General features: G+C 42.1%; 1 protein-coding gene across 3 annotated transcripts in view; it reads left to right on the plus strand.

Annotated features, from left to right (window-relative positions):
• The window catches only part of PEX14 (peroxisomal biogenesis factor 14), a 68316-nt gene that overhangs the window by 19404 nt on the left and 28644 nt on the right, over positions 1-20268 (plus strand). For 2 of the 3 annotated variants that reach the window (XM_021529829.2, XM_021529830.3), the window contains exon 3: positions 12633-12717. The exons of the other annotated variant lie outside the window; for it this stretch is intronic. In XM_021529829.2, coding sequence (XP_021385504.2) covers positions 12633-12717 — 85 coding nt within the window. The remainder of the gene's footprint in view (positions 1-12632; positions 12718-20268) is intronic. 3 annotated transcript variants of the gene reach the window in all.

The raw sequence follows: 20268 nt of genomic DNA on the forward strand, positions 1-20268 counted from the left end.
CAGAAAGGCAATACCACAAATATGGCCAGTCTGTTCAGAACATTTGAGCAGCCCAGGGAAAACAGTAAAATGAGGAAATAACTATTTTTCTGGTACCCAGTACAGCTCAAGTGGTTAATATGATATTCTTGAGTCTTAAATTTATTTCTGAGCAGTGGATTCATATTACAAATAAAGAAAATTAAGGATTAGCATTAAGTAAAAATCTGGACAGTGATCTGTCATGAAATATCCCTGCAAAGGTGATAAAGACTTCAGACTTTTAAGAATAGATAGAAAAATACAAAATAAAACCTATTTTTCTTTATAAACTTCAAGGAAGTTTGCTCCTTTTAACACAGTTAATTCACCTTGGAATAGAATTTTAGTGCATTTTGCATTTAATGCAGTCTATTCTGGACATGGATCTTCAGCTCCTCTGTGCAGTTTGAGAGCAGTGCACAGAAATGTGTACTGGGGGCAGGTGCAATGTTCTGCTGTGTGGGGAGGGTTCTCTTAGAGGTCCCCAAAATTGTGAAATATTATTGTCTCTGGTTCTGTGCTTTTAGAGAGCTTATTACTCAGAAGTTTGCTCTTGTGTTCATTGACAGTGACTCTCTCCTGATTCCTCTTTTAATACATTTAAGTGAATTTAATGCTGGCAGAAAGCAGCAGAGTCACAGTATTCAGAGGGCACAGCAGGGATGTTGTGCTGTGTGCTTTTTCTGTAAATCTTGTAATCAGACCTAATCTGAGGGCCCTGCTGCTGGGGCTTGCCTGATGTGTTTGTTCCGTTCCCATCTCCTTTTCTGAGCCCATCACGGGTACTTTCCTTTCCAGCAACCATCTCATCAGTGTGGCCCCTTTCCCAGCCAAGGGACAGGGCCAGTGGCTTTGAGGGAAGAGTTTCTGCTAAAGCACAACTGTACGGGGAAATTCAGATATTCTTACATGCAGAAATAATTCAAACAACAGCAACAACATTTCTGCTCACATCATGGTGAGTACAGGATGAATGTCCCAGATCAAAGGATATCCTTATAGGCTTTCCAGCATTTCCTGGATGTGCAGTTGTTGCTGTAGTTTCTACTGCAGAAAGAAGTTTGCTGTTCTAGCAAGAAATGCTCTTTGTGTTTTACAGCACCACCAACAAAGTCAAGCATTTGGTCTAAGGATGCAAAAGCCCAGGAAATGCATCTCTGGGGTTCCTCGTCAATTTGGGGCCTAATGAAATATAGAAAATACTCAATAAAAGCACCCTTATTACTTTAAATGTTTAAATGTGGAGTTTTTAGCCATCAGGTTAATGTTTTTGTATCTTTTTTTGATTCGATTGTGAGCACTTTTCCAGGTATCTCTGCCACTTGAGCACTAATTGGATTTCCACAGATAAACGGTGCTAGCTGCAGCCCTTACATCACAGTGTTTTTACTTCATCATCATTTTATTTGTTTTTACTGTAAAGGTTAATAAATCTTGGTGTGTTTAGAGTATGAAACAAGGCAGGCAGGCAAAGAACTGCAATGTGAAGGGGTGAAGTTTTATATGCTGCTTTCTCAAGTCAGAGGGGTGGGAGGAGGAGCAGCTGCCCTTTGTGGTGGTTCTAATGGGCTGCTGGGTGTGTTAGTCACCCAGGGAGTGATCCATAATCCTTAAGATAAAAAGCGTTGATCTCTCCACTAGTTCTCAGACAGAGCTCTAAGGCATTTGAATTGGGTTACCATTGATTGAAGGTGGGGAGAAGACTGTACTGTGGGTTTGCTTAAAAAGGGGTATATGGGATTTATTTAGCTTATTTAATTTTTTAAAAGAATATTGGAAGCCTTTCAGTGCAAGTGTGCCAAGTTCCCTATGGATTCTCAATGAAGTCAGTATAGTACTTGCCAGTATTTTAGGGAAGAACTTACTGAATGGCAGATTTTAGTCAAAATTTAGGCTGTAAATAAATTTCTGTGAGAATTTATCAAGGTCCCAGATGTTTGTTGTCTCATTCATTTGTTCAGGAAAATGTGCATTTTTTACCTTTCTCATGGTTTCCTGGGAAGGTGAGATTGACTTCCTACCACAGCACAGGTTTTCCAGCCACGAAGGCAGTGTGGAAGCCCTTTTTGGCCCTAGAGGAATTGAAACCTGTGCATTTCAAACACCAAATTTTGGACTTTGTGGCTTGATAGAAATCGATTGACCGGCCTGTACTTGAGCCAAAGTAGCATTAAAGACTGAACATACTTTTTTTCTGTTACAAAGATAGTAAAATGCTTTGTAGCTCCTTTGGATCAGGTGCAGACTCCTGTGAAGACTGCGTTACAGCCTTGGGTTTCCAGTCGTTCCAGTCTGTAGCAGCAGTGGCCGTTCTTTCCTTGGTGTTAATTCCCTGCTGTGGACCCAGATTTCAGAGATATTGTTGATGCTTTCTGCAGCATTTGTCAAGGAAATGGCTGCTTTCTTTTTTTTTTTTCCTGAAGTGAGTAATTGTTTATTAATTTTTCAGCACATAAAGAGCATAATTATAATAGTCCCTGACATGTGCTGGCTGTGCCAAGGTTTAAGAAAAATAAAACCCAGTAGAAGTGCTGTTTTGAACTGTCTCTGATTTTTCAGGCCTTCCTGCTTTGGACCCAAATTTCTGCGTAGGAATTTGGGACAAGCACACAGGCATCAGTTTAATTCTCCGTAGAATTAATTCTCTTGGATGTTTTAACTCAGTTTAGGATGGTGGGATCTTACCCAGGTGCTATGAGAAAGAAGAGTAGGTGATCAGTACGCTGGATTTTTTGGCATGCACAATTTGTTGGTACGCACAGTGCAGGTTGAGCAGCATCCTGGATTTGTCCTGACACTTCTGTGCTTTGTTTCTTTAAGCAGTGAATGTAACATCCATGAACAATGCTAGATTGACCCCAGGGGAAAATGAAGTGGGCCCATTGTTTGCAGAATATTTATGGTCTGGACAGCTACCATGGAAATGTTCCTTATGTTTGCCATTTTACTGTGTTTCACCCCTGTTATAGAGGAAGCAACCTAAGAATTGACAAGGAAGCTCAGTTGCTTTTGAGGCTGGTCATGCAAGTTGCTAGATTTGCAGGAGGAATTGTGTGATGTGAGTTCCATTCTGCTGAGAACTGGACAAAGACAAGGGACGCAGCTGCTTTTGAATCTATAAAATTATTCCACTTGCAGTCCCCACAGACGGGGCAGCTCTGGCCAATCAGGCTTCTTGCCCCTTACTTCGTTTTTCCCTTAATGGGGCAATTAACAGCAGGAACAAAGTGCATGGTCTGCTCAGTCTTTATTATTATTTGTGTTGTAATAAATGTCGAGGAGGCCAGTTGCAGACCAGCGCCAGGGACTGTGCAAATGCAGAGGAAAAAGACCATTCTTGTTCCAAAGAGCTCTAAGTAAAAAAATAAATTTACAAAAAGGTCTTACAGTATTTGAAGTCCTTCTCCTTTTGCTATTTCTTTCCAACTGCTGTGGTTTGCATGATTTATTGTGCACCTGTCACAATTTCCAGCTTCTTTAATGTTTTCAACATGAAACCTTTTGTGTGTTAGATTCTGATGATCCAGGTAGTTTCCTCCAGTACCTCCTATATTTATTCTGTCATTCAGATCTTCCTTGTCCTAACGTCATCCGAACTTCAGCCCGAATTGTTTGGGGCTTTATTGCTGAAAGGAAAACATTAATTCTCTATTCTACATTTCCTATGATTTAAAAATTCTGTTAAATGGGGTTCTTGAGATAGGAGGTTCGAGGAATAGTAACTTGATGTTTTTTCTTGTAACTTGAGTCTTTTCAGTCTAAAACATCTTTATAGCTTCTTCTGCAGATGGGTTCTACTTTTGATCCTCTTGGACTAATTCTAAACCACTGTATTACTGGTTTTGTCCAGTCCTTTGACTGTGGAATTAGAAGGATCTGAAAAAGTGTGAACAGTGCTCCTGTTCTGGTGCATCTCTTTTTGATTCAGCCTTCTGGAGTCTCCCATTCAATGTGATTTTAAGTACTTGGCACAATTGTTAGGTGTGACACAGACTTCTATCCTCACATCACTCTCCAGCTCCCTATCATGTGAATGAACGTCCTGCAGTCCTTGTCTGCCCTGCAGTTAAAAGAATGAAAATGAAATAAATTACAGCTTCATTGGTTTTACATTCTACACATGTGAAGGGAGCAGGGTGAGAGGGATTTCTTTTGAAAGCTGGCTCTGCAGTAATGGCAAGGGGGATAGAGAGAGGAGTGAGGAAGGTGAGAGTTGGGAGCTGCTGTCATCTGCTCCCCTGGAACCTGGATCCCACATTTTTTTCAGTTGTGGAGCCAGAGCCTGGTCCTAGTTCTGCTGTGGTGAGCATCTTGGACACTAGGTTCTGCATTCCTTTGGAGCGACTGAGCTCAAACAGCATTAATTTTACAGCACAGCCCGGTGATCCCTAAGCTTCCTCCGCAAGAAGGGAGAAGCAAGCTGAGGAAATCGGGTGCTGTCACGGAAAGTTATAAAAAGCTGCTTCTCTTCCCTGAGCTTTGCCTGCCTGCGGTCTCTCCTGGGTGCCGTGGGCTCGGTTTGGTGGCCCTGTGGTGGCTCTGGCAGGGGAGCAGCTCTGTCACCTGCGGCGGAGACACAGCTCAGCCAGCCCCTGTGCCACCCTCGGGCACCCGCCGGGCTCAGCGCTGGCGCTGCTGCCCTCCTGGTGTAAACACAACTCCAAATAATTGCTGCCAGTTGGATTGCAGGCGATATCCCCCCGCACCCCCACCCTGCTCATCTCACTGCAATTCCTTCTTTGGTGGTACTGGCGATTGCAGGGAGCTCGCAACTCCAGCTTAGGCACAAGTACAAAAAGGGATTTTTAAAGTTTATTTTCCCTCCGAAAGTGAGATGATTTCTCTTCAATAAAAAGTTAAAATGTTTGAACTCTAGAAAAAAGGTTCATGCTGCTCACTGGTTAAATTTATTATGGCTGCATTATCAGTTTAATACATTTAGTTTGCTCTTCTGCTCATATTTCTTATAAGATGTTTTTCCAGCATCTATCACTTCCCTTTAACAGTTTTTATTGTGTTAAGCCTGATGTTATGAAGTCTCATTTGGAGGTGTATTTCTGAAGTAAAAAAATACATATCTAGCACATTTTCTCGGCAAATTAAAATAGTTATTGTATGTTTCTTTTAATGTATGTGTAGGAGTTTCTGGTTCTTTTTAGACTTATGCGGTAAGTTTAGCTTGAATATTATTCCTCTTAAAAAGACAGGAATTTTGTCAAGATCTCCACTGTGTTCTCAGTTGAATTATACAAAACTGAAGATGACAGATATTTCACTTTGAAAGGTGACTACTACACAGATGAAGTTGCTACTTTTCATAAGGGTTTTTACTCCATATATCAATGTGTTTTAAGAGAGACTTGGGTCAATAATACCATGCTTTAGAATTCCCTAAATACATATTTACACAATAGACCTTAAAATATATTAGTCTATCATGTCAGCTCCTGTACAATTCTATCTGGGATGTTTTATGTCCTTAACATATGATACAATAAAACTTTATTTTATATAGCATTTTTCATACAAATTGTATCCTAAAATGTATTGTGGGGTTAAATGAGACTTTCACAAGGTTAAAATTAAAGAAGCTGAAGGGTGCAGGAAAATGAAGGGCTTTGCCTGGGACAGATGTATTTAATTGACCAAAGGGAACCTGAGCGGAGAATACTCCGAGCTGAGAGCAGGTAAGCGTGATTGGAGCTGCAGAGCAGGATCCCTGCAAGTGCTGAGGTTATGTGAGGAAAGGCTTATTCCGTGTGAATGAAGGAGGTGGAAAGGTCACGCCTTCAGGAGCAGCTGGAGGAAGTGCGGAGTAGCTCCTGAACAAAGAAGTTGAAAGCAGGGGCTGCGTGGAGTCACTTCTTTGTGGTGGGAGCAGCAGAAGGGATGAGGGGAGAGTGCTGCAGGGGAGGAAGGCAGGCGAGAGCGCGGTGTGCCAGCTGAGCTGCGGGGCGGACGGGTGGCACCGGGGTGGCAGAACACCGGGGATCTCAGCTGCTCCATCGCCGCTCGCTCCAGCCTGGCCCCGGCGCTCCGCAGGCACAACACACTGACAGCTCACATGCGCTTTTTTCCTGGCTTTTATAATTTTCTTAACATTTTTTTTTTTTTGGTCACCCTATTAATGTAAATTAAGTAAGGCTTTTTTGTATGTGATAATTATAGATAAATGTATTTAAAGTAGATCAGGATTTTGTAGTCCTCGGGAAAAGAGGAAGAGCAATTTTTCCCCCCGTCCCTGTCATGTGTTCGTTTTAATGAGCAATTTTAAAAAATTGAAAATAAAAGAGGAAAATGAATAGGTGTTGAACCAGCCTGTGATATGTAAATGCCAACTAGTAATTACCTAAAACCTCAATTTTCTTTCTGTTTCATCTTGCAAAACATTTCATTTCCACTGAGTGAAAACACTTAATTTGGGGCTCTGACGGCGGGAGCGCGGCGGCGGCTGCGCCGCCAGGGGGCGCGCGGGGTCCGTGAGGGAGCCCCGGGGCCGTGAGGGAGCCCCGGGGTCCGTGAGGGAGCCCCGGGGTCCGTGAGGGAGCCTCGAGGTCCGTGAGGGAGCCCCGGGGTTGTGAGGGAGACCCGGGGCCGTGAGGGAGCCCCGGGGCCGTGAGGGAGCCTCGAGGTCCGTGAGGGAGCCCCGAGGTCGTGAGGGAGCCCCGGGACCGTGAGGGAGCCCCGGGGCCGTGAGGGAGCCCCGCGGCTGTGAGGGAGCCTCGAGGTCCGTGAGGGAGCCCCGGGGACCGTGAGGGAGACCCGGGGGCCGTGAGGGAGCCCCGGGGGCCGTGAGGGAGCCCCGGGGTCGTGCGGGAGCCCCAGGGTCGTGCGGGAGCCCCGAGGTCGTGAGGGAGCCTCGAGGTCCGTGAGGGAGCCCCGGGGTCCGTGAGGGAGCCTCGAGGTCCGTGAGGGAGCCCTGGGGTTGTGCGGGAGCTCCGGGGCCGTGAGGGAGCCCCGGGGCCGTGAGGGAGCCCCGGGTCCGTGAGGGAGCCCCGGGGGCCGTGAGGGAGCCCCGGGGCCGTGAGGGAGCCCCGGGTCCGTGAGGGAGCCCCGGGGTCCGTGAGGGAGCCCCGGGCCGCGGGCTCTCGCCTCACAGGGTCGGCTCGGAAAGATCTCCGGGCCCATGGAGTGCAGCCTGGCACCCAGCACTGCCCTGTCAGCTACGCCAGAGCACTGAGAGCCGCGTCCGGGCTTCCCCTGACCGCCTCTCTGGGCAGCGCCTTCCAATGTCCAATCACCCTGTGAGCAAATTCTTGCTGGTGTCCAGCTGAGCCTCCCCAGATGCAGGTTAAGACTCTACTTTGTCCTGTCGCTTGTTTTCTGGGAGAAGAACCCAAATCCCACCTGGCTACAACCTCCTGACTGAGAGTTGTAGAGAGCAAAAAGCTTCCCCCTGAACCTCGTTTTCTCCAGGCTGAGCAGGACCCATGGCAGGGACACGGCAATAACCAGTTTCCTCACCCTTCATATGGGTGCCACTGACTTAGGTGTCACTCATAGTCCAAGTTCTGAGCACCTAGGATTTCCTCTTTTTTTTTTTTTTTTTCCCTTGGTTTGGTGTGTTTTTTGGTTTTGTTTTGTTTTGTTTTTTTTTTTAATTTTATTTTACTTTTTTTGGTTGGTTTTTTCGTGTTTATTTTGTGGCTATTTTTAGTTGGTTTTTTTGTGTGTGTGTTTGGTGTTTTGTTTTTTTCTTTTCTTGGCTGCTATTCTGTATTCTGTTAGTTCCAGGTTCTTCATCTCAGTTGTGGCTCAAAAGTGTGTTTCTTCCTCGCCTTTGTTCCCATTAATCTGCTTTTCTTCCTCCCATGAACCTTGCTTTCAACTGTATTTTTTCCCCCTCACTGTTTTACATGAGGGCTTTGCCATTGTTGTTACAGCATTTTTAAACTTTCCTCCATGCAACTTTGAGATTGCCGAACTTTGCAGGTTTCTAGGTTGTATCTCAGCCGAAGTGGTTCCTGGGGTTCTGTACGTTTTCGGGTAGATCTCCGTGCAGTCCCGGGCGCTTTGGAGCCTTCCTCCCCTGCGTGAGCTGCAGTCCATCCCCTCACAAACGCGGTGTTCGGTGCGAGGACAGCGCGGACAGGGCTCGTCCCGGAACGGGAGCAGCGCTGGTGCCCGGGAGCGTGGCTGGGGCGCCGAGCGCTGCCTCCTTACTGAGATATACGGCTTCATAATTAGCCCCTTGCATTTTTCCCGAGTGCTGGCATCAGCGTTCTATGATGTGTTTCCCTGATTAACAGCTGCTTTGCAACTATTTCCGTGTGCCACTGATAACCATATTTGTCAAGTTAGTCCTGGCAGGGCACTGATTTCTTACTAAAACACAGCGTTTCTGTTGCAAGGGGTTTTCTTGTTCACCGTTGTGCCAGGCTTTTAAGCCAGCCCTTGTTAAAACGTAAGTTGGCTTCATCCTGATGCTTGTTAACAGGATTCTGGGTATCTCCTTTAGAGTAGGAGTGCAGAAACCTTTCACAGACAATTTAATCTTCCAAGCCTTGCAAACATACAGCCGTACACTGAGGGGGTGTTGCTGTAGGCTAATATATTGATCAGTTCCATTTGCCCTATAGCTGTGGCCTTCTGCTCTGGCTGAAATAGGTTGAGTGTTTGTTGATACTGCCATATTATTATTTTTTAATACACTGGGAAAAAATTAATTCCAACTTCTTTTACATACGTCATGTATATTGCCAGTGTTGATTGCTTCCGCACATGTAATGTAAACTGTCTGTGCATAGTTCATGGCCTGGGCCGCCTCTCCTTAATGAAAAGAAGTGTTGCTTTTAAACAGATACAGATCCACTCAGAAAGACAAAATACCATCCCTTGCAACGTATAATTCAGACCCAACCTTTACATCACAGGTCATCTCAAAGTCTCAGTCTATCAACAAATGCTGTTTAGTAATAACCTACAGAGGGTTCCCAGTATTAGGAAATCTATTAGAGCTCTTACAGGCTGCGCTCCTGGTGGCTTTTGAGTCTGTTTTCCATGTGGAACTCTCTTACCAAATCCTTTGTAACTTTTATTGGTAAAGATCTTTTACATTTCTGTTATTTTGGTTTTTATTTGAGTTGGTAGAGAATAGCCATTTGCCACAGTATTTTAAATTTCGTGGTTTATCTTTTTAATGCAAGCAACTGATAAAGTAGCTTAGATTGCTTTATTGGAAACCCTGCAGCTTTGAGCACAAGAAGAAATAAGGCTGTCTTTATCTTCCCCATTAACATAAAAGGGAGGGGAATTCGGAATGAAGGGCCTTGGCTGCTAAGTTAATGTCCAAGTGCTATGCTTTGGCCCAGAATTTTGCCAGCCCTCTGCTCTTCTATAGCATCTGCAATAAACTTCCAGACTTTATTTTATATTTTTGACATTGAAGTAGAATATTTGGCCTGAATTTATGTCATTTGTCCAGTTGCAAATATAATCTATGAATAGTGACATTGATCTTTTAATTGGAAAATCAAACTGTAGGACATGACCTACTGCAGGATTCCACCCATCTCTTCCCAGTCAGAAAGATGTCTTTGTGGATCCTGTCGCTGCAGGAGAGGTGATAGTGGGAAAGCAAGTTTATGGGATTGACTGGCTTTTTAAAAACCAAATACACTTTCTTTCTTTACTACAACTACCCGATCCATTAGATAAAGCCAGTCTGCTCGACAGTGCATGCTGGCAATCTAAGAATCAACGCAGTGATACAATGCTCATTATTTGGCAGTGTCCTAATATCATAAAAATTTGGAGAAGTGTTACAAATGCTACAGAAATAGTATGGAACAATGTTAGCAGCTGAGTCAGAGTGCTATTTGCCACATGATTTTTTTGGCTGTACATAGGACTGCAAGTCTTCTCATCTTCCTCCTCCTTTTTCTGTTTAAATTATGGAGTGCAGTTGCTCTTGTTTGTGCAAGGAAAATGATCCATAGAAGGTAGGGAAATTCTTGTGTATGTTTGTTGGAAATATTGGCATTTTGACATGGCCAAAATTGCTTCGTAAGTTACTCGTGTATACGAGATAAATTATAAAAATGAAGACATTTCATCTCAGCCTATAGGAACGAATGTTCAGAGGTAAATGCAAACACAGTATGAGAAACATGGGATTACTGGAGGGAGGAATACATGTCCAGGATTCTTTTTATGGAGTTGTTGTTGCTTGTAATTTCATTTTGTTTTAAGATTAAAAAGGCTGTGAATACTGGAGGAAGTAAGGCAGGGGAGAGATAAAACAGAAGTTTATTTTGGACTGAAATTTACTACCAAAATGTTTACATCTTTATAAGGCAAAAATAAGCTTTAATAAAGGGTTAAAATCAATGAAATGTTCACATGATCGTGGTTGAATTAGCACAATGAAAAATGCTGCTTATTTCTCACAGGTTTTGTAATACTTAAAAATTGATAATTAAATAGAAGAGCTTGCAGAACTGCAAGTCTGCAGGCCGTTTGTGTCTATATCACTAAATGTGGGAGGGAGTGTTAAGGAGTATCTGAATACACAAACAAGTAATTATTGTTAGAAGGAGAGTGGCTTTGATATGTTCACGTGTCTGTCGGTCTGCTCATTTGGGCATCTTTCTTATTCAGCATATTATCTTAAAGTTATTAGTTTGGGCGCTTTATATTTCCGCATCTGGCACAGCAATATCAGCACAGTTTAAATCTGCGATTTGCCTGTCACCTGCATTTCAGCTGGAGACAGATCAAGTGCACATAAATGAAGCCAAAGTATACTTTATGTGGGGTGGTTTTTTCCTCTGCTGTTTTGTGGCTCAAAAATCACTGAATGGAACTTAAGGAAAAAAAGCAGGAAAACAAGAAAATGACAAGAATTAAAAATACCCCATTCATTTTATCCTCCCAACTTTGAAGTGTGCTGGGACTTTGTCAAATTCCTGTTAAAATAAATATGTCAATTTCATCTCTCTTCCAAATTCATTTATCATGCTTTTTTAAAAGGTGTTTTCTGCTTTACCTGATGTTTAAATTGGATTCGCTCGTTTATGCTGTTCTTTGCTGTATCCCCCATGTTTTTCTTAAATGAATTAGTAATGACAGCGTACTCCATCATACCCTCTCTACAGCCACTTTAAGGGAAGCCTGGTGATCTAAACCTTTTAACCTATTAAAGATGATTTTCCCCAATTGAATCAGACCCACCACAGGTGTAATAACTAATCATTTAAACTACACCTGCTATTATGTATTTTTAAGCCATTATGCATGTTGGATAGATGATAATTCATGTTTATTGCATTGTCCAATGGATCCGTTTTGCCTACACTAGCCTGATTAATGTATTTAAAGAAATAAGAGATGCAATTTAAAAGAAAAAAACATTGATGGAATGCACTGAGGAGTACATTGAAAGTGCCATTAAACCCATCAGAACTTTGCTCTCTGACCAGAAATGCATATTCCAAGTGTTTGATTCAAACACAAAGTGAAACTTAGTGATTTCAGGAGTGATGCTGTATTTTCCCTTCTTTTTCTGCTGTCAAAGTTTTGGAAACCTTTTTGGAACTGAATTCCAGAAACTGTATTTTAAGGTAAACTCCTAAAGACCTGAATAACATGGGTCTAGCATATTAGGATGGTTAATTTTAGCACTAGAGAAGGGAAGTAATCTCTTCCACTAGTTCACATGGATGTGCTGTTAGCACATTATTCCTCATGATGCCACAATCAGAACAGATGTTTTTGCATAAAAGTGGAGGGAATCACTGGTGCAGTAACATGTGATAACATGTATAACAATATAGGGAAGTATGTGGGAAATGGAACTACCATATGAATAAAAAATTGAACACCTTTCACTGGCACACGGAAATGTAAACATCTCGTGCTGTTGTTGTTGATGCCATGACTATTATCCCAGACTTTACCCTTTGCTTGTATAAATGCTCTGTTTTAGGTGCTCTGTCACCTCAAAGAAGGATGTAGAAGTCAGTTTGTAGACAGAAGTCATCTGTGGCTTTTGCTGGTGTGCAATATAAATTTAACTACTTGCCTACCCATTTGTGTCATTCCAAGTGACTTTTTTGATTGTTATTATGTGATCCAAAACATGTGAAGTCGCTTACTCTCTAGTCATGAGAAGCTGAGGTTTATTTATTGCTTTCAATAAATTAGAATGATGGCAGAAAAGGCCTTAATCTCTTAGAATCTGCAGGGAGCTTTAAGTCAGATAGAAGGGGAGTAGTCTTACAATAAGCCAACTGTTACAGATCACATGCACTAACTCAAGGCTAGCTTTAACTACAGGAGTCAACATAGGTAAGAAGATCACAATGTAAATTACAGAAACACGTAATAATCTTAAAGGAGTTTTTTGTACAGGTAGAGCTGCTCCCAAAGTAATTAAACAAGAAACTTCTAGGCTAAAGACCATAACTGTGCTGTCTGTTTAGAGTTAAACCACAAACTCTGATACTTGTTGAGCCATTTCTGGAAGTTGGTGTTGTCTCCAGACCATCTCATGTGATGGATGTGTTGTCTTACCTTGCAGTCCACAGTGCTTAATATAAAATAGGGATTTGACCATACCTAACTTTGATCTTTTCTCTCTTCTTTTTCTCCAATCCTCCTACCTTCCTCAGATTGTGACAGCAGTGAAATTTTTACAGAATCCACGGGTCCGCCAAAGTCCTCTTGCAACCAGAAGAGCATTCCTGAAGAAGAAAGGTATGAACTCTTTAGGTTGTGATCTCAGTGATAATGAGGGACCTTGAAGTAGTGTAAAGTCAAAACGTATTGCTGTGGAATATTAGATGTTATGGACAAAGCAATTAGTCTGTCTCAAAAGAAGATCTGTGGTTTATAAGAATTATCAGGCTCTTTTCTTCCCAACTGACTAGTGCAATATTTGCACCAGATGTGGAATTGTAGAATACAAAAGACACATGGGAAATTTCTGGTTAACTGTTATCAGATCTTTTCTGCAATGAGGACAGTTCATAGTTGTGGACTAGCTGGTCAGTTCAAACCTTACTGACACAGCATTAGAATGGCCAATCTCTGGGTGAAAAGGTCAAATGTTACCAAAGAGAGCCAGAGAGAGGCAAAGAACCTGGTAAAAGTCAACAAGGTCAGGTTAAGGTCAAACTTTGGGTCAACCTGACTTTCAGACTGAAATGGTAAACTACTGACTGAGTTTAGCCCTTTTCTATAGCAGGGCTAGAACAGATCCTGACAAATCCTATATCATCTTAGTGAGGTGCAGCATACTTTGGTCATTGCCTACAGAGAATTTATTTTACTTTCTGACTCATAGTGGAGCTATCTTTTGTTCCTATTTTATTTCTAAAGTTTTTATTCCACAACTTGCAGTGCATTCCAGGTGATGTTCACTCTATATTTTGCTGCAGTCCTGGGACCACATTGCTTACCACAAGACATAAATAATGACAGTTTTAACTTGAAGTTAATTACATGTGTTGTGGAACACTGTAAGGTGTTGAAATGATACTGAAAATACAAATTCCAAACTTCAGAGGGGAGTGACCCACATACACATTGAAGTCTCAAGTACTTCAAGGTACATCAAATTCTAGAGCTAAAGATCTTGAGCTTTGAAAAGTGGGGAAGCCTGTGAAATACACGTTTTTCTGTTTGGAGTTAGGAGCTGCTGATTGAGATGTCTGAGACCTGAAGTCATGAGATGGAGAGTTCAAGTGTATGCAGCACTTTGCTCGTCTTGAGTAGCGGAGAACCTAGAAGGGAATGGCAGCCTTATGTTTTGGCAGTGATGTCATGACAAGCAGTTCACGGGCACATCATTTTGAGTGTGATCCTGTCGCTGCTTGTCCTAGTGCCAGTTAGGAGGACATTCCAATCACGTAGGGATGTTGCTTGCCCTGCCCTGCCATCAGGATGACATTAAAATTTGGAGCCTGTTGGTCGCTGTGCGCCATGAGTTTTTCCTTGAAATATGTGGACCTACGGGGAGTAATTAATCATAAAAGCTTGGGGATTTCAACTCTATCATCGAAGCAATGAAGCAAGGGAAAGCTGAGCCTAAAAGCCGTGCTGATTACCCGGGGTAACCTGATACAAAATCTATTGTTGCCGAGAGATCCTTAGCCCCCAGTATATCGTGCAATATTATAACTGCCTGATCTTCTTCTGTGCTGACAATGACCAGTTAGTCCTCATTTTCTCTCTCAACACAGCTGGGTTAGAATTTCATTTGCAGAAGGTATTTAGAGCAATTTAGAGACAAATGTCTCTGGTGTTTGCTCTGCACTTCCCCACCGCAGGCTTCGCTGAACAGTTTTTCGTATCAGGAGCTCCATCTAATCTGTTTAATTTTAATAAATCCCTGACTGGGAGAAGAGGAAGGGTGGAGAGATGGAGGCACAGAGAAACTGTGGCCGGACTAATACTTCTTATGAATTACTTGGCTAATAATTACTAAAGAGCAGAAATGGTTTGGTAGAACTGTTTGTTTGTTCCTGTGTGTTAATTATCCCTCCTTCCCTCTGTGCTAATTATTTTTTTTTCTAAAATTAACCATAGGAGATAGGAAGCAGTAGGGTCCAGTAGTGCCTGTACCCAGCAGCCCATATGGAATGTGGCCTGTGTTCAGTGCTGGCGTGGTGTCTCTGTGGTCTAGCAGATGGAGTCAGCTCTTGAAACATAGATGTTGTGGCTGGTTTAGGCCTGAGTAGATGAGGGACTACAGGGTTTGGTAGGCTGTTCCCCCTATTCTCTGATGTACAGTCCCTGTCATCCCAGTGATAATGTTTATTCCCAGTTGAGGCTGTCTGGTAGAGAGTCCTCATTGCCAGTTGAAAAAGGTCCTGCAAGCCTGACTTGGCTTAAGAAATTTCACTTCTGAGACTCACAGAGGTGGTTCTGCCTAGAATTACAGTATTTTCTTCTTTTTCTGTAAGCATCTCCTTCCTCATAAAGGCCAATCAAATTTTATTTCCTTCTAGTATAGGAGCTGGATTTGGTTTAGTACATTTCAGTGAGATGAGAAATGAAAGTTTCTGCAGGATTATCAGCTGGACTGGATTTGGTGAAACAGTAGTTGTAGAGGCTGAAATCAGGTGTTCCTGGTTCTGTGCAGTTCAGGTGGTGCTGAACTGCTTTCTCTGGCACATGGGGTGATAGAGTGTTGATGACAGTTTGGTGAGTGAGGGGATCCTGGATTTGTAAAAGGGCTTTCAAAAGTCAGATGAGATTTCTCTGTTGTCTTAAGCACTTTTAAACTCCCATATACAGAGGCATTAATGAGAAACATGAAGTTATTAGAATCATTTATCATTTTCTTTGAAGCTTACACTGGCATTTTGTGTAATTTATGACATTTCCTCCTTTTTATCATGAACTTCTTCAGATGAAGGGAAAAACAGCTGTTTCCCCTCAAAGTATCTGAAAGAAAAGAAAGAAAAAAAAGATGCTGTTTGTTTTTTGTCCAACTCGCTGATTCTGCTGATGACATGCCACAGAATCAGCGGCGCCTTGGGAGTAATTAGACAGCATGTGGGGCTTAAACCCTTGTGGAAATGTGTCTGTCATTTAACTGTTGTGCCTCAGATGTCCTGCACTGCTCAGTTACCCATCCGGTAACTCGTGTGGCTTGTTAATTTTGTGTGCTCTGAATCTCTTTAAGTTCTGGCAAGACAGAGAGAGGGGGTGGAAATGCACTATACATGGGAAGCACTGTTTTCAGGGTGCTGGGTTTTTGGGGCAGAGAAGGGGAAAACTGTGAGGTTACAGACTTGTGTCATCTTGGATGAAGAACTGTTTTCTTAGTTGCTTGTTCTCTTCATCTGTAGAATGACTCCAGAAATGCCTTTCCAGAGTGGGACTGTGGGAACTCATGAAAGCATATGAGGAGCTCAGAAATAATAGTGATGGAAGAACAGAGGTGCATTAGAGCAAGTTAAAATACAATTGTTGACTTATGTTGGGAAAATGTCCACTCAGAAGGTTTTCTGCAGTCCATCAATGTTCCAGAAAATTTTTCCAGTGTCAAGATGCCACACTATGGTGATTTCTGAAGAGATGGAAAAATTATTTAATTCTACATGCCCTTCCCAGTCAGAGCTCAAAGGCACTTGATCCCCTGGAAATAAATGCTGTCAGCCCCAGAATCTCCAGTAGAAAACTGACTTAATTTCCTTCCTCTTTCTGTAGTCTGCATTCTTGGAAGTTGAACCTGTCTTTTCCTCTTTGTCAAAGAAACCCAAGTGAATCACCTTCAGGACCTGAGGAATGGGGGCACAGCCCACTCTTGGAGGGCTTAAAAAAAGCAAATTCTTCAGCAGATTTCAATTTAACCCTCTTTTATTGCTCCTTTTTTTTTTATAATTTAAGTTCATTTCATGAGGCAGTTTGCATGTCCTTGAATGGAATCTCGTTACCATGAAAGCTTTTTTAGCATTGATTTCATAACAGTCTTAATTTAATAGTGCCGTCATTACTGAGAAGCTCTGAGAGTGAGGCCCCAGCTTTCCAGGTCACTGACCTTTTAATTACAAACCTTGTTCTGATGGCCAGGTTATCGACTGGACAGCTCCCAGCTCCTGCCCCCAGCATGAAGATGAAAATAACTGCCTTTCCTCCTCCACTTCCAGAAAAGGGAGGAAAAGTAACCTCTTGCGTTTCCAAAATTAATTTTCTCCTTCAGCTTTACTTTGTAATTAATTCTTTAACATGTCTCAGTGATGCTCAAACAGTTTTTGCAAGGGCTTTTCTTGAGAAAAAAAAAAATACAATGCAAGCCAATGGAGTCCAGTGCCAACTCAGCTGGAAAAATAGAGTTAGTAACCTATGGTGTCAAAATACCTATTTAGGCCAAACTGCTCTGGCTTTCCAAACCTTACTCTTTTCTAGAAAGTACCATGTTTGATGCACAAATGTGGGATTAGACCAGAAGTGTTGACTGTTCAAGGAATGCTAGGTGACTTGTCCTTCTCTTCAAACTTCCTGTCAGGATATGGAATTGAGAGATGGTGAAGAAAAGGAGTAAAGGCTTTATTTCACTCTTGTGCTGGTGTTGGCTTCTCCAGAGTGGCTGGTGTGGGTGATGCTGTGATGGGTTTGTGCTGAAGATGGTGTTGGTAGTACAGAGGTGTTTTAGCTATATCTGAGCAGTGCTTGCACCTAGAGCCAAAGCCTTTTCCACTTCTCACCCCAGCAGGGAGGAGGCTGGAAGTGCACAAGAGTTGAGTCAGCTGACCTCAGCTGACCAAGGGAACAGGTAAAATCTGTTCACTGCTTTCAGCCCAAATCCAAAACATAGCCCCATACTAGTTACTATAAAAAACGGTGCACTATCCCAGCCAGACAATTGCACAACTGATTGTGTGAGTGAGGCCTGTCCTGTTTTGTCCTTGCAGCTCAGGTAACTTGTTCTCTAGCTGCTGGCACCAATGCTGGCACAGAACTCATCACTTGCACTTGCAAAACTACAAGCAAGACCTGGAATTCAGATACTGATAGCCAAAATTTATTACAAGAATATGCTTCGTGTTTTAAGCTTCTAGTACAAATCAACACATGGCAAGAGAAAGTTCACTAGCATAGATAGAATCAGGGGAGGTACTCTCTGGTTATTTAAGAATGCAGCAGGTGTTCAAGTAGTGTAAAGTAACTCTAACATCTTGTGTAGACTTTCAGAAATGCCTGTAGAGGTTGCATGGAAGTCAGCACGTTCTCATTTTCATGATGCTTTTCATTTCAGGATTTTGGAGCACATTGCACCCATTAAGTATGGAAATTTTGCAGCTAGTTGCATGGAGCATGTTGGATAGTGTTTATAGGGTTATCTATCATTATCAGAATCCTGGTTTGATCTAGATCTCATTGTGCTTCCCACTAAAAAGCATCCACCTCTGAGGTAGACAACAGCAGCTGTTCAACATCACTTTGTGATTTTTAGGAGAGGAAATGAAGAATACTTTATCTAAGTGATCTTGCAGAGGGAGCTTTAGGGATAGAGAATGTAATTACTGAGTAAAAAATTTGCTAAGATTCTTGAAAAGCACCATGGGATATTTAATTACTAAAGAAGGTTGGGCCTCTGTTTATGACTGTGCAAGACAGCTAGTGTGCCTTGTAATATTTTACTAGGTTAAAGAAAAATATGTCCTACACCTGTCATGCAACCAGTTTGTTCTTTAGGTGCCTCCTATCCAAGCTTTGGCTCTACACAGCCCTGCATAAATGGGGAAATGTGATTGTCTCCCAAAGATCTTATTAGGGAACTTAAGAACGAAGAGTGAGAGAATGAAAGCTGTCATTGCTAACATACTCACACCAGTTCTTATCTAAATCAGCATTAGGGGTAATCACATCCATTTGTGGCACTGCTGTGTTTGCCCAGTGCTGATAATGTTCAACTTACAGATTTCCACTCCTGGAGTATTATAATGCAGAGGAATAGATATGCTTGTGATCCAGAAATTAGTTCCACCTTTCTGTGTTTTGTATTAGTTGCCTTCCTTTTTCTTCCTGAAAATGATTGAGAATCACTATCCATCTGCTGAGAAGGAGATGTCTTCCTGTCCTGCCACTCTTTTGCATGTGGATCTGTCACCTGCTGTTCAGTACCAGCCTATTCATCATGCTGACTCTTCTCCCCCATCAATTTTGCCACTGGTTGTGGTGTCTGAACTTTACATGAACTTTACGGATTTTCTTGGCTTCTTTGGTGACAAGGAATGTACAGTAGTGCTAACAAAATGTGGTAAACTGTTTGGCCTTAGGACATCCTGGGAAAAGGATGTGGTGCTTCTTTGGAGGGTTTTGGAATGTATATAGTTGAAGAAACCCTTCACTATCATTCCTCAAGATTTGCAAGGAAGTTTGGAAAAACGAGTCTGTTTAGTCCCTATACACATGGAGAAATCAGTTTATTGCTTGTCTCTGACTCTTACCCAGTCACTAGTCGTTTATGAGAGGGCAGAAAACCTGACATTGGGTTTGACATAACTGCCCATGTGATGCAGTGTTCAAAGGAAGCCAATCCTTTCTTGGCTTGAAAATTATTGATAAATTGGAACAGACTGGTTTGATGCTTAGGAAGTTGTGCATGCTGCAAAATGCTGTTTGTAAGCTTAATTTTAAGAAATAATTGGAATGTCATGGGTTTAATGATGTCTCTCCACTTGGCTATCTGACAGTAACTATTTAATGTAAAAGAGCCGTTAAAAATGGCTTTGCAAAATTAACTCCTATTGCTCATTGAGTGTATTTTGAGTCATATCTGCCTTGTTTACTGACAAAGCAATGTTTCCATTCCTGGTAGTACTGAAAAAACAATATGATTACAGCAGAGTGAATTGAAGTCTACCTAGAAGATAATGCTAAAATAGTCAATTATATTGCAAGGCCTGAAATGGTTAGCCTTAGTGATGGGCAAAAAAGACCCAGCCTCAAAGTCTGACTTGTAAATTTAAATATTTATTTATAATGTTTTTGAGTGAAAGTAAATGTCAAATCCAAGAGAAATTCACTTCAGTAGTTACAACCTAAGAGCAGGCATGGGAGATCTGAGACATGACTGCTTCCTTGGCTTTGGGTAAATTTCTTATTTGCAGCTTGCCCATCTGTAAAATGGGGTTAATTACCACTTTTGCCTTATTGACTCAGTAAGATTTATGTTAGCTATGTTCATAAAATTCTCTGATATGCTTGTTTCAGAGTTCTTGGTGCTGCTGTATGTGATTTTTGAAGGTACTGTAGTAAAAGCCACACTTTCAGAGAGATTAGGAGTTTACTTCCATCAGCTGTGTATGGGAGGGGAAAGCTGCAAACTTTAGAATGTCAGGATGTCAAGGCTCAGGCAGATTGCGTGCAATCCTAATCCAGCCCTGCAGTTTTGACCTTTGAAGAAAGATTCACCTTGAGATGGTTGAAGAAATCTATGTACGTTTGTATAAAAATATTTCTGTGACAGAAGGAATTTGTTTTTCATGGTTATCCAGCCCAGGGTTTCCCCACAGTCTTCGCAGAACAAGTAAATGAATTCAGCTTCTGACCTGCTCTGAGAATGAACCTGGTATTCTAAGTCTAAGGAGACAGCCTTCTGCCTTGAGACTGAAAAAAAGGAGCGTAGTGAGGATAATCCGTGGTGTTCTGCTGAAATCCATTTCAGACCTAATGATACTTTCCTGCTAGGAAAGGTAAAATAAGTTCCTGTATGAGATAATTCTCTAGGATCTCCTGGACAACATTTCTGTTCTGTTTAAGATTATGTCTTGGGTCCCCTTGAATATGAAA

This window comes from Lonchura striata, chromosome 21 (genome assembly GCF_050655825.1).
Source record: "Lonchura striata isolate lonStrDom1 chromosome 21, ASM5065582v1, whole genome shotgun sequence".
NCBI classification, from domain to species: Eukaryota; Metazoa; Chordata; class Aves; order Passeriformes; family Estrildidae; genus Lonchura; species Lonchura striata.